The sequence below is a fragment of the Alligator sinensis genome, unplaced genomic scaffold, assembly GCF_000455745.1.
Source record: "Alligator sinensis unplaced genomic scaffold, ASM45574v1 scaffold1245_1, whole genome shotgun sequence".
Classification (NCBI taxonomy): Eukaryota; Metazoa; Chordata; order Crocodylia; family Alligatoridae; genus Alligator; species Alligator sinensis.
This window is the reverse complement of record NW_005843077.1, coordinates 270,784-284,921: the sequence shown is the minus strand read 5'-3', so window position 1 is coordinate 284,921 and position 14,138 is coordinate 270,784. Positions and strand designations below refer to the sequence as shown.

The 14,138-nt window shown below is 45.4% G+C and overlaps 1 protein-coding gene and 1 long non-coding RNA gene across 7 annotated transcripts in view; one reads left to right on the top strand and one right to left on the bottom strand.

Annotated features, from left to right (window-relative positions):
- The window catches only part of LOC112548288, a 34,714-nt gene extending 25,606 nt beyond the window's left edge, over positions 1–9,108 (bottom strand). Inside the window, exons 1-5 of one of the 3 annotated variants that reach the window (XR_003092103.1) lie at positions 9,010–9,108; positions 6,423–6,613; positions 4,807–5,679; positions 3,959–4,065; positions 2,177–3,612 (exon numbers count right to left, since the gene is read on the bottom strand). This is a non-coding gene — a long non-coding RNA (uncharacterized LOC112548288). Of the gene's footprint in view, positions 1–2,176; positions 4,066–4,806; positions 5,680–6,422; positions 6,614–9,009 lie in introns of those variants that run through there. The other 2 variants (XR_003092104.1, XR_003092102.1) reach the window with 2 other exon arrangements.
- LOC112548287 (toll-like receptor 10) overlaps positions 1–14,138 on the top strand; it is a 31,914-nt gene that overhangs the window by 4,491 nt on the left and 13,285 nt on the right. Inside the window, exon 2 of one of the 4 annotated variants that reach the window (XR_003092100.1) lies at positions 1,367–1,929. The exons of 1 other annotated variant lie outside the window; for it this stretch is intronic. Coding sequence is in view for 1 of the 3 variants with exons in the window: in XM_025193607.1 (XP_025049392.1) it covers positions 7,899–7,992 (94 nt within the window). In the remaining 2 variants the exon portion in view is untranslated. Of the gene's footprint in view, positions 1–1,351; positions 1,930–7,769; positions 7,993–14,138 lie in introns of those variants that run through there. 2 more of the 4 variants (XR_003092101.1, XM_025193607.1) reach the window with 2 other exon arrangements.

The following is a 14,138-nucleotide window of genomic DNA, read 5'->3' as shown; positions in this document are numbered from 1 at the left end:
ATGTCAAAGAAACTCAAAAGGTTCTCTTGTTGCAGGATATGCAGTATGTTCCCAATATGATGTTATATAAAGCCATCACTTGCCCAATGTGTATTCAGCTCAAGCTGCTGAGCTTGTGGCCCTTACCAGGGCTTGCACCCTAGCCTATGGTACCTGTTAATATTTACACTGATTCTCACTATGCCTTTGGTATTGTACACGATTATGGTCAACTTTGGAAGCAAAGAGGCTTCGTCACGTCAGGAGGTGCCAAAATTAGTAAGGGTCCATATGTAAATGCCTTGTTAAATGCTTTACAGTTACCTCCTGCTGTTGAATGCCAAGCTCACCAGAAACCTTATAATAACGTTACATGTAAAAATGCTCTGGCAGACTCCACTGCCAAAGCTGCAGCTATTTCCACTCCTCAGGCTACACCTGTGTTTTTGTCTATCTCAACCAACCAGTCTCCATTGGCAAGTCTTCATGACGTTACCCTCCTCCAAGATCAGGCTCCAGAACAAGAAAAATATACGTAGAGACTAGCTGGGTGTTTGTTACACCCTGACCATTTGTGCCGCTCCCCGGACAGCCACCTGGTTGCCCCAATGGTCCTTCTTCCCTATCCTGCTCACATACACCACAGCATAGCACACGTGAGCAAAGGGAGGATGATAGAAGCTGTTAAGCTTAATTGGTTTGCTCCAACTTTTTCATCTGTGGCTCAACAATACTGTTATACCTGCCCTATTTGTCAAGCCCATAATGTGGGAAAGCCTGTAAAAACAAAAAAAAAAAAGCAGCACATCCCCCACCTTGGAGGCCGTTTGTAAATTTACAAATAGATTTTATTCAAATGCAGAAATGTTGTTCTTATGAATATGTTCTTGTTATTGTATGTATGTTCTCTGGATGGGTAGAAGCCTACCCATGTGCAAAAGCTGATACCATCACTGTGAGCAAAAAGTTGCTCAAAGACTTTATTCCAGGGTTTGGTATTCCTTTATCCATAAACTCCGATAGAGGAACTCATTTTACTGGGCAGATAATGAAAGAAGTCTGCAAACTCCTGCAAATCCAGCAGAACTTTCATTGCCCGTACCATCCACAGGCCAAAATGGCATTTAAAAAAAATAAACTGGCCAAAATTTGTGCTGAAACTCACTCAAAATGGCCAGATGCACTTCCCATAGCCCTTATGAGTATGAGATCTACTGGCAATCGAAAGACCGGACTTAGCCCACATGAAATCCCGATAGGAAGACCCATGAGGATCCCTGCCTCACCACCTGTTGCCTCCCACTTTTGCAATATGCATTTACTTGATGATACTATTCTTGACTACTGTAGGGCACTAATGAATTGTGTTAAGGCTTTTCATTCACAGGTACAAGCAACTCTCCCCAAGGAACCAGACGAGCCATGCCATTCCATCCTGTCTGGTGACTGGGTTTATGTAAAAGTCCATCAACGGAAATCATCTCTGGAAAGGCCCATTCCAGGTACTCCTGACAACCAACACTGCAATAAAGTGTCAAGGACTCCAAACATGGATCCATGCTTCACGCACTAAGAAAACATCAGCCCTGTTAGACTTAGAGTCTCCTCTATATCAACCTTCTAATCAGCCTCCACAGACTGGTAGTGAGCTTAGCGCCTGCCAACTAGATAGCTCAAGACCAGTAGTGAGCCAAGCGCCTACTGGCGAAGAGGATTTGTCACTACAGAGCAAAGAGGATTTACCACTACAGAACAGAAAAAATGTACCCCAACAACACCACTATGCCCTTCGGGAAAGGAAGAAGGGCTCTACCTAGTTCCTGAAAAAGATGCTGATGTTTTAAGATAAGGAAAAACCTTCATGCCTTGTTTTGTCTGTGTGCAAATGTTAACCTCCTCCTTTCCAGGAACCAAACCCCCCCCCCCAAAAACCCCCAACCACAACACTGATAGCTGTTCCCAAAACACGTGTTTGCTGAAAAAGTAACAGCTTATGTGTGACAAACGAATGATCAACAGCTTTCTGATTCTCTCAAGGTTGCTTTGTCTGAACCCTGCATCTTTTCTCGCTGTTTAAAGTATAAATACGCTTGTAAACTTGTAGAGGTCAGAGTTCCTTTGAAAACCCTCCTTGTGATCACTTGTATAGCTTTAAATAAACCTAGATGGCTCTGCCAATTCTAATACAACCACAACGCGAAGTTTGATTTCTTCCACACCTTGTATGTCAAAAATAGATAGGCCTGTTCCCTGGTTCAAAATGAAGGTAGATCAAACTGTATTTGGGAGAAGATAAAAGGTACAGCAGTAATATAACGGTGAGATATATTACAGATATAATCCACCAAATCAGGAAGAAGTGGATGAGGTACTGTTGACGATGTGAGAATTATCCAGAAGTTATGAAATGCTACTGATGGGAGACTTCAATTTTCCAGACATCTGCTGGATTAATATAGCCAAACATAAAATGTCAAGCAGGTTTCTAGTTTGTGTAGAGGGCACTTTTCTGTTCCAGAAACAACTAGGGGATCATCTATTTTGGATCTTGTCCCGACAAAGAAAACTGGTCGAAAATGTGAAGGTGATGGAAAACTTGGGTGGAAGTGATCACGGTATGATAGAATTAAAGATCCTGAGATGGGGAAGCTTGGTCAGCAGAACTAGGACATTGGATTTCAAAAAAAGTACACTTCAGTTAATTCAAGCAGTTAATAAGCATGGTGCCATAGAAACAAAGAATGAAGGATATAGGCGCAAGGAGAGCTGGAAGCTTCTAAAGGGCACAGTACTGGAAGCCTAACAAGAAACTGTTCCAACAAAATTAAAGTGTAAAAAGAATGGTACAAGACAAACGTGGCTGTGCAAGGAGCTTCTAGGATGCCTCAAATGCAAAAAGAAAGCATACAGACACTGGACAGGTCACCAAGGAAGCATACTGGGAAACACCTTATTCACTTGAATCCAAGATGAGGTCTGTCCTCCTGCCCGCCCTCCTCCCCCACCCCCATCAATGTATGTGTGTGTGTGGGGGGGGGGACAGCAAGGAGGGAGACATCTTGAATTCTACTTCCAACCTAGAGGCAGGCTGCTGCTCAGCTCCAAATTTGGCCCTGGGTCACAGGCTGTAGACGGAGCTGCCCACCCCGAGTGGGAATAACTTGTTTCGCAGGGAAGGGGATGCACCAAAAATAAGAGGGGGCTAAGAGCTGGCATTTTCCAACTGGTGCCTTGAGTCATTTAATGAATTTGAGAACCATTGATCTAGAAACAAAAATGTGTGGAGGTCCATAAGAACTAAGTCACAACAGGCAAGGTACATCAGCCTCAGGCCACCCAGGTATCCTGCAACAAACCTGCACATGCAGTACTTAGCCTTCATGGCTCAGAACAACTCCATCCACAACATTTCTCTGAAATCAACAACATTTTCTATAGCAGCAGGATGCAAGGAACTTCATGAGCAAGTTTACATTATGTTTCTTGCTAAGTCGTTCAAAGAAAATGGAAGAGGCTCAGTACAGCTCTTTGACACAGATCCAGTGCCTTATAGATGTACATTCAACAGCAACCAATTTCTCTGCATTTAGGTAGGCACAATCCAGGTTTGGGCCTTCGTTTTCCAATGAGATTCTGGGTGGGGGAGGGAAAAAACAAAACAAAACAAAACAAAACAAAACAAAACAAAACAAAACAAAACATGAGTTAGCAAGTTACTTCCTAAAGATGCATTGTGGTAGAAGGCTAGGATGTCCAGTAATCTCCATAACCCCAGGCTTAAGTTTACACAACATGTATGACAGAAGAAATCAGAAAACAATAGATTTTTCCTGAAGCTAAACATCTTGATGAATTAAAAGGAAACTGCACGCAATTTGTCCCCCATCTCTACCCTTGGAACAACTATTCCTTTCCCAGTTCAATCAGACAGATGTGCCAACACTCCTGCCAACTGTGCAGTCACAAATGACAAACTCACACGTAACCCGTGAACAATGATCCATCCTCCCACTGCTGTCCCATTGGTCCTTTTCTCAACCCAATCCAGTAGTAATACTCCGGTCGTCTTAAGCGTTTGATGTGCTCCTGGAATTTAAAAATAAAATTGAAGAAATATTAACCTTCCAGGAGCATTCTCTACTAAATCTCTTGTCTAATGCACTTTATTCTGCCAGAATAGTAGGAATAACTTTTACAGATGAATTGAATGGAATAAAAGTGTATCCATTACTGCCAACCTAACAAGGTGTTCAAGAGTTGTACAAAACTAGATTCCAGGTTGAGAACCACTGGATTTCAGGCAGCTGACAACCTAATTGTAATCCAAGTCTAAGCAACATTTACAGAGATGGAATTAACCAATTCAACCCTCTGTACCACCCCATAAACTTCTAACTAAAAATCTATGCTGGGAAAGTAAAGCAAGAGTTACATTTTTTCTGAAACTCAAAGCCAACATCATGCCTAGTCATGGCAAATGCCAGCAAAGAAACAACATAAAAATAGGATCTGATCAGCTAAAGCTGCGGAGGAAACAAATTCCCACTCCTCCATGCACAGAACATCATCAGCACAACCTTTACCTGTGTGTGGTACTTAGCAAAAAATAGTAGTGTAGTATGAACATGGAACATTTGTAATTGGTTACTGCTCATAAGCCATGGGCTAGTCAGGGAAACTCCTCTCAAGTCACACACTATATCAGTGGTTCTCAAAGTTTTTTAGGTTCAAGGTACTGCTCCAAAACTTTTTAGAATGTAAGGGCACTGCATTTAAAGACTAAATTTAGTTCTTTCAGTTCTCCATGGATAAGGGTACCCAAATTACCTCTGTCTATTACTGCATGTGTAAGACAAGGTCAGCACGAATCTCCATGAAGGTGCTCTTGGACACGTGGAAGTCCACTGCCTGTTGTCTCAAGTGGCCATGAGGATTCATTCCCACCAGCTGCTGCTTATACCCCTGGCCCAGAAATGTCATTCTGCAGTTTGGAATCACTCCCTCATGGGCCTGACAACAACATGTTGACCTGCAGCCAAAACATCTTCAGGGCAGCAGCTGCTGTCAGACTAGAATCTGGATGTAGCCATGAATCCTCCATTCACTGGCAGCGAAAATATACACGAGGCTTTTCCCCACAAATATGGCTCCCCTGTTATTGGCATTGATAAAAGAAGTCATGGCATCCATCATGATTTGCTGACATTGAGTGGAAAAAAAAATCTCCCGCACAAGTTCACAACATTAGGCCAGAAGGTCTGCAAGGTGACAACCATGTATGCATACATGGCAGCTGATGGCGGTGGAAACTCCATGTCCAAGTCAGTGGTGGCAACACAAATGTAGTGAAAATTCAGGCAGGCACTTAAGAGCCTGAGCTGTGCAGCAAATCACACCAAAATCCCTTCAACGCAAATTCTGTCACCCATCCACAACTTGAACAACCAATGGGTGCCTCTCTCAGAGCTGAGAGTCAGGGGAACTTATGGACACTTGTTTAGCATCAGACATGTTGGGATGTATGCTGTTTTAGCTACTACTGGTGGAAGAGCAATGGTGCATTCAGCCACTCTTTAAACCTGCTTTGAAGGGCGACAGGTAGACATGCCAATCTCGCAACTTCTCCATTGGGGGACAAGTCACACCACCACGAGTCCCTTGACAAATGAAATGTTGATGTATAATCAACCGGAGTTCAATCTAGTTTGAGGAACAATAAAACAAGATCTTTAACAATCTGGAACCAATTTCCAATCAATTCATAAGAAGCTAAAATCGGGTTCGCAACATATGGCCCACAGATTGGATCGTATGGGGCCTTTGGATCTGACCCACAAATGTGGGGTTTGGTGACATTCGGCAGCAGGGGCTCTCCCTGTGCCACACCACAGGCAGATGCCCACGGCCCTGGCAGAGGGGAAGCTTTCCTTGCACCAAGCTGTAGCCAGGCGGCAGGAAGGTGCAGTGGAGGCAGGTGGGCTCTAATACCTTCCTACCTCAAGTCTGAGCTGAGTCATTCCAGTCCTCTCCTGCTGGAACATTTTGCAGGTGCCCGAGTTAAATCACTTCTACAAAAGTGCCACCAAAGGTCGGTGCAACTGCAACAGCTTCACAGGAAGAAACTTCAGAGAATTCTAGAAGTCAGTACATCTCAGGCTCTTGTTTCGTTGTATCAGCCTCTCCCTTCTATCACTGCAAGTTTCACTAACCTAGTGTATGGCCTCATGTTTCAAAATCCATTCCTGATATTTTGTCTCTCTCAGGGCTTTTTAAATGAAGAAGTTATTTAAAAAGCCAAACAATTTTCTTATCTATAGTACAGAGTTAAGAACCAAGCTGCTCATTGCTGTAATTTTTATATCTTTGACTCATTACTTTCTAGGAATATCATGTAAAACCATTAAAATAACATTATTCAGACATAAGAAGTTTCATATTCTTACCAGGACTAGCGGCTCCTTTATCATAGCCAGAGTGGCATTATGTGAGCCACAGATGTCCTTACTGGTACCCCAATCCTTAGATTCACTAGAAAAATAGTAACATCATCCTCCAGTCATGTTGCTATCCAACCTGATCCAGTCTTCTGGGCAGGTTGCACATTTTTCTGACACATCAAGAGCCCAGCATGTTCCTAGGAAACATAAAACAGTCTTCCATTACTTTCTCAGACCCTTACTTCCTCCTGAGATAATGTTCCAACCTGTTCTGAGCAACAACCAAAGGGAGGCCAGCTGAAGTCCTGGTTGGGGCCAGCTCCCATTTCGGCAGTTATAGTCAGCTTTCCTTGAATACCTTCACAAATGCCGTTGGTAAGACAAGTAATAAGACTTTAGCAGTGGCTACTCCCAAGAGCGTTTTTACCTCAAATCTGGCAGCATAGTTAAAATGACAAGCTCCGTATTGTGGATGCAGTTATATGGGTATGAAAGTGTTCCTACTGGCATAACTTATTCTGCTCGGCCAACTGAAGTGAACGAACTTTAGCATCTAACAGTGTTATTCTATTAAAAGTCCTAGCACAAACCAAAAAAACAAAAGAACTGCCATTTAGTGGGCCCGACCATAGGTCTACCTTGCCCAGCATTCTTTGTCACACACTGGAGGCTCCTCCACAGAGCTGTCGCCATGGGCATGTATTGGGCATGGTTCCTGGACACCGCCAACACCTGCCACTTCTGTAAGCAGAGGGAGATGCTGGTGTGTGCCAGGCTGCAGCCCCTGCACCGCATCCTCCAGAACCTCTTGTCGGGGGGTCTGGCTACACTATTCCCCTCACCTGCTTATGTATGCACTCCCTGTCCATGGCCACACCAAGTTCCAGGACCTCCTGGTCAACTTCCTTCTGGCTCTGGTCAAGCTACTGTATACATTACCAGGAAGGAGGCTCTGGCCGTACGGGTCCCTGGGAACTGTGAGGCCGCTTTCCCTTCACTCGTGAAATCCCATTTCCAGGCAGAGTATCACTGGATAGTGTCCACTGGCTCCTTGGACTCATTTGAGGACAAGTGGGCACTATCCAGTGTCCTCTGCTCAGTGTCACTCCTTGGCACACTAGTTTTAAACATCTGATCCTTACTCCTGTCCCTGCTATGTCTTTAGTCGGCTAGCTATCCAATGGCCTCCCTTTCTAATGGAGGCTTATAGTGTTTCCTTGTGGGCACTGGCCCAGGGTCCTTAGGCAATAAATAGACCTTTGTCGCATACTGGCAGATCCTCTACTGTCCCCATGGATGTTTATCTGGTGCAGTTCACGGACACCCCCTGACACCTGCCCCTTCTGCCAACAGAGCAAGACCCTGGCACAGGCCTACCTGGAGTGCACCAGGTTGAAGCTTCCTCTGGAACCTCCTGCTGAGTTTCTGGATGCACCTTCTGCCCACACCTTCTTTTAGGCACTCCCTGACTGTGGCCGCACCATGTTCCAGGACCTCCTGGTCAACATCTTTCTGGATCTAACCAACATGGCCATCTCCATCTCCAGGAATGGAACTCTGGCCAGGGTGGACCCAGGTGAGTATGGTGGCTAGTATGTTCTGCTTGGCATTCCCTTCTGAACCCCTTATTAACCTGTGACCCTCATCCCCTTCCTTATTTTCTTTCTATTTGTCCCCAAAAGTTAGTTACTGTGTCTTTAATGGCTTCTCTCTTTAGGGGGGGCTTATAGTTTTTTCTCATGGGCATAAGCCCGCATTTTCCCTATGGCATTGCAGATAAGCCTGTGTCACACAGGTGTGGCTCCTCCATGGAGCCATCACCATGAGCATGCATCTGCTCTACTGACACCTACTCCTTCTGTGAGCAGAGAGAGATCCTGGCACACCTATCAAGTGCACCAGGCCCTTCACTGCCTTCTCAGGAAGGCCTTGCTGAGGCTCTGGCTACACTAATCCCAGCACCTTTTCGTTTATGCACTCCCTATCCATAGCTCCACTAAGTCCTGGGACCTCCTGCCGAATCTCCTCTTAGCCCTAGCTAAGCTGGCCATCTAGCTAACCAGGAAGGAGGCTCTGCCCAAGAGCACCCCTGGTACTCGTGGGGCCATCTTTCCATCCCTCATCCAGTCACAGCTCTGGGCAGTGTCATCAGGCAGCATCCACATGCCCAAGTCTCTGAGTGCACCCAACAGGCCTGTGACACACAGCAGCACAAAGTGGATACTGATAGGGAAAGTGAACAGGGTTTTTTCCTCTAAGCCTCCAGCCCTCAGGGTCTAGGAAGTGCCAGTTAGGAGTAGTTAACTTCTGAAACCTCAGGCCACTGCAGCAGCAGCATCCTCAGCAGAAGCATCCTCAGAAGCAGCAGCAACAGAAAGTTGCTTAGAGAAGGAAAAAGATGGCTTTATCTCATCAGTGCTTTCCAGCCCATGGAGCTGGGCCAAGGGGAAGCCAACAGGGCCCTAGGAAGGGGCACGGACGGCAAACACCCCAGGGAGCCCGAGAGGGAGCAGCAAAGACGGTCCCAGGCCCCGGGGCTGGCTCCATCCCACCCACCGGCAGCACAAGAGGGCGGGAGCGCGGGGGCATTCACCAGCCACCCGCCAGGGCCACGCGGCCAGGTGCGCCACCACGGCCAGGGCCAGGGCCCCGCTGAGGGCCCTCCAGAGCGGCAGGCTGCGCCCCCGGCCCCCGCGCCGCCGCCCGGCTCCGGCCACTGCTCCGCCCCGAACCGCGCCCCGCCGGGCAGCGCCACTTCGCCACCAGCATCCAGTCCGCTGCTTCCCGCCGCAGCCGCCACGTGCGCCAGGGCAGCTGTTCCTAGCTCCCACTTGTGCAGAGGAGGCGGAAGTTCCCTTCCATTGGTTGTGGGCTGCGCACGCGCAGTAACCCGCTCTCCGGGGGCGGGGCGGGGGGGGAGCAGCTTAAGCAGAGGCAGCTAGAAGAGGCTGTGTGACCGAGTGTCCTGGCCCTGTCCTTCCTCCTGCGTGTAAGATGCGACTGTTTGCACTTGCTTGTGGGTGTCTCAGGATTATGTCAGAGAAGCCTGCCTCGGGCCAGCTGTGTTCTCTCTACTGGAGCGGCCTGCGAGACCTAGAAGTCTGGCTGGTCCTCTGGGAAACGGGACATTAAAGCGAGAATTAAGACTACAAATTGCAGTTGATAGAAAATCAATCCCTGTGGATGGATGGCTTTCCTTTCTACCTGCTAGCACCCCCTCCTGGGTATAAATGTCATTTTTATGCCTAGCACAGCGAGTATCCCAAGAGTGCCTGGATTTTAACAGGCAAGGTTGGTTGAGTAGATGTGATCTCTTTTATCAAACCAACTGAGCAGTTGGGAAAATGTTCTCAGCAAGCTTTCGGGGGCAATCGCCCTTCTTCAGGGAGTCTCTGCTGTTCTGAGACTCCAAGGACTTTTAACAAGTACTGAATGAACATGAGTTATTTCATAATATGAACCAAAAGGTAATAAATGTGACCGACAGTAAATACACTTGGAAGTACAAAAATAGATCTGAGAGACACTGCAGTGCTGAATACGATTGCCTTACACTGCTGCTCAGGTAGAAGTCTCTGAGAATCACAAATACATACCCCATAGTTTCAATTAAAGTGTTTACAGTTACTGGTACAGCTAACCAGTTTGGTCTTTAAACAAGCTGGGTTTCTAGGATGTACTTTTCTGAAAGGGTGGTTGTTGTTTTTAACGTCTCACCTGTTTTTATACATAAGCCCTGGCAGGCTCTGTCCCTCCTCTGAGCCTTTCTACACACTCCCTAATGATAACAAAGACAAACATACAGCTCAGCCTATGACCATCATACAGACACTGGAACCTGCGGATCATCTGCTATCAGGAAAAGGATGAGCCTGTTAGACCCACAACAGCTTTGGCCAAGTACTCAGGGGGACCTTTATTGTCCCAAGAAAAAAAGTTATGCTGTTATTGTTGACTTAACACCAAATCAGCACTTTTTCGTATAGCAAGCATTAATGCCCTCCCTGGCCTGCCAGGTAACAGAAGTGCCCCTTTTTGCCTTGGGAGTCTTTTTTAAATCTTTCTTCTGGAAATGAAACTTCATATATTATGCTTCAGGAAGAAAAGTTGGAGGAGACTTTGTTTCTAATAGAGAACCAGGTAAGATAAAGTAAGTTGGAAGCATCATATTTTACATCAGAAGATACAGTCTTGACTGAAATGAAGAATGAATACACTTTAATCAATATCCACCTTTTTTTTTTCTTTGCAAGCACAGAGTTTGCATACAAAAAGTTTTATAACCTATTTTATAAACCTCTTGGCATGCCAGCTACTCAGTTTTCACTGGCACTGTCTTTTATCAGGGTCACCAAGTGAGGCTAGGTTTATACCTTCCTTATCTGTTGGCATTCTCCATTGCATTTACAGATGTAAATAAAACCCCCATGTATATATATAATTACATGGGATCCAGGTCAGATGTAATATATGAAACGTGTGGGATATTTCTCTGGGACCTGCAAAATGGATGATTGGGACAGAGTTGACTGGGGTAATCCACTACATATCCTCTGCAGTTATGGAACAACTGGACTGACAGATAATGGGCAACTGTAGAATTATTTACATCCTTCCAGATAAATAAACTGTTTATCATATTTTCTTGGCCACCAGTTACTTGAGAGAGAGAGAGTCTCTTTCAGTATGAAACCTTTTTGTGAAATATATTCCAATCTCTCTCTCCCTCTCTTAACTGAGGTATTTCTTGTGAAATGTAAACAGCAATTGTTTGGGATTGGAATATCTCCCCAAATATACAGTGAGAGTTATGCTGCCTTTCTGGCCAGTCAATATGCATAGCCCTCCCAAGTGGGAACTCCCAGAGATTAATTTCCCTTCTGCCAGCCAGCGCTTTTCTGAAGTGTAAATACCTATTGTTTGGTAGGGGCACTTCTAACAACTAGCATTTGTTTTACTGCCTACTCAAAGTTACATTATAAAAATACAAAAATACATTCCTACCAAATGCCCTGGTTCATGCAAACGTAAATATGATAAAACCGAACGTAGCTTGACATCAGCTGTCCATAGAGACAGAGCACCACATTAGTAAATCCAATTCAAGCAGATATTTATGCATATATCTCAACCCCTCCCCAATCAAACATGGTTTTGGGTAGGTTTAAGTGACAAAATCTAGCCATACATATATAGTGAGTAAAGCACCAAGTGAACCCCCAGACAAGTGTGGGGAATCCCCAGGCAAGATGAGTGTGGGTCCACCATAGTCACAGTGATGTGGGTAGGGCTTTGCTGGTGGAATGCTCACATCCAGGTGGGTTTAATCCTTGTTCCAAATCACCTGAGTTACCTTTAGGGTTTGAATTACACTTTGACTCTTTGGGGGGGCTGCAAAAAAAATTGGGCTACCCATCACAATGCCCTAATGAAATTGGAGACCCCCCCAGGTTATGATTTTCAAATCTTATAGGGGGGCTCTCATCTCTTATGGGGGGACTCGGCTCCACCCCCCCCAAGCTCCCTCATAATTCAAACCCTGATTATCTGCGCAGAGAAGGGGTACCCTCTGTCTGTGTATGCCCTCTTCTCTTCCTTTTCCCTGCGGTTTCTCTTCAAGCCACTTAGTAAACACTATACTGCCTTGCACAGGAAAGAGTCTAAAAAACCCCCCTATAGTTCCCTGCAGCACTGCTCAGTTTGGGGCTGCTATCCTGCATGAAGAGTGTACTGGGCAGTTCAGCTTGTGTGCCCCTTGTCCACTTTTTTATGCTGTTCCTTAAGGGGCCAGCTTCTTTTGTATGCCACAGAGAGCAAAATGAGAGGATTCCTGCATGCAGGAAGTGTGCCTTGTTAAAGAAAGTGACATATTCGGCCCACCTCCCCATCTCCCAATCCCCAAAGACTGAAACTCCTCCTCTGCAAAAAAGAGAAGTGAAAGATTCCAGTCTCCCTGCAGCTTGGGGGCTTGCCTGGAGACACTTTGCTGCATTTGTTCCTCTTAGTGGTAAGCAAACTCTTCCTCTTTTGCCCTTCTCCTCAGACTTGCAGTTTTCTTTGAAAGAAAGGGGAGGGGGTGCATGTCATCTCAGTTAACACAGATTTCATAGGTTTCATAGATACTAGGGCTGGAAGGGACCTTGGAAGATCCTCAAGTCCAGCCCCCTGCCCCAGGGGCAGGAAGTCAGTTAGGGTCAAAGGACCCAGCAAGATAAGCGTCCAAATATTTCTTAAGAGTCCAGAGTAGGTGCTTGCATCCCTTCTGGAGGGAGTCTATTCCAGGCCTTGGGCTCAGACAGTAAATAATTTTTTCCTTATGTCCAACCTAAAACGGTCTTGGAGGAGTTTGTGACTGTTGGACCTTGTCATCCCTTGGGACGCTCTGGTGAACAGGCGTTCCCCGAGATCCTGATGCACACCCCTGACGTACTTACAGACTGCCACCAAATCACCCCTGAGCCTGCGCTCTCCAGACTGAAGAGTTCCATAGCTCGCAGCCTGTCTTCATAAGGCCTATTCTCCTGTCCTCTGATCATGCGCGTGGCTCTCCTCTGGACTCTCTCAAGCTTCTCCACATCCTTCTTAAATTGTGGAACCCAGAATTGGATGCAACAGCCCAGGTGGGACCTGTACAGGGAAACAGGAAAAGCTGCAGTAGGCCCTGGGCATAGGGCTTGTCTGGCAAACAACGAACAAAGATCCTACCAACAGCTGACAACACATTTGGAGCTGCAAACTGGACATCTTCAAAACTGGGACGAAAGTCCAGGTGTTGAGCCCCAGCTCAAGTCTGGGATCGTGCCCGGTATGCAAAGGCCAATAAAGATACCAGGGGTGAAAGTATAAAGAAGGTTTATTGCTAGCAATAAAAGGTGCAAGCAGAATAATTTCACATAACAAGCACACAGATTTCTAATTCTAAGCATCTTTTATACAGGAGTTTTTGAGCCTTCATTTTGCTGATTGGTTATAAAGGAGTGACGCAAGGAGTTCTTTACTGAGCATGTCTCTATACCTGTGTTTTAGCTATGTATCTCATTTACATACATGTATGTTTCATTAGCATGCTTTTTCCCCACCTAGGGGCGTGATTTTTAGTATTTTAATGAGCTCTTTGACCCAGTACTCTGATCCTGCTTTTGTTTTCAAGCCTCCTTTATCTAAGACTGTCTCCTCCTTATCATTGCAGATGGGCATTTGTCACATAACATTCACTTTTGCTTGGGCTTTGCATAGTAGTTTCTAGGTCACTCCTTACATTCCCCTCTCTGGAGCATTTTTTATTATTATTATGATGATGATGATGATGATGATGATGATGATTGCTCCATTCAATTTGACTTAACACAAATCTAGTATCCTCAGCTTTCTTTGTTTGCAAAATCATTTGATTCACCTTAGGCCTGAAGATAGATATACAAACAGGTATGCATTGGATACAGCAAAGACCATGATCCCTATAACACAAAATAAAACAACCATACTAAATAACTGTTCCAACCATCCAAAATTAGGAAGCCAGGAAGTTAACCAGGAAAAGTCTAGGCCAGATAAATCCAGACATTTTCCTGAGGGTCAAATTTTTGTTGTAAAAGGTTTTCCCCTCCTATGAATAGGAGTGGATAGATCAGGGTGCCCCACAATAAAACCTTGAACAATTTCATAATAAGGCTTGTAAAACTTGATCAAAGATTGACAAATTATTTAAAGTTCCTTTCTTTT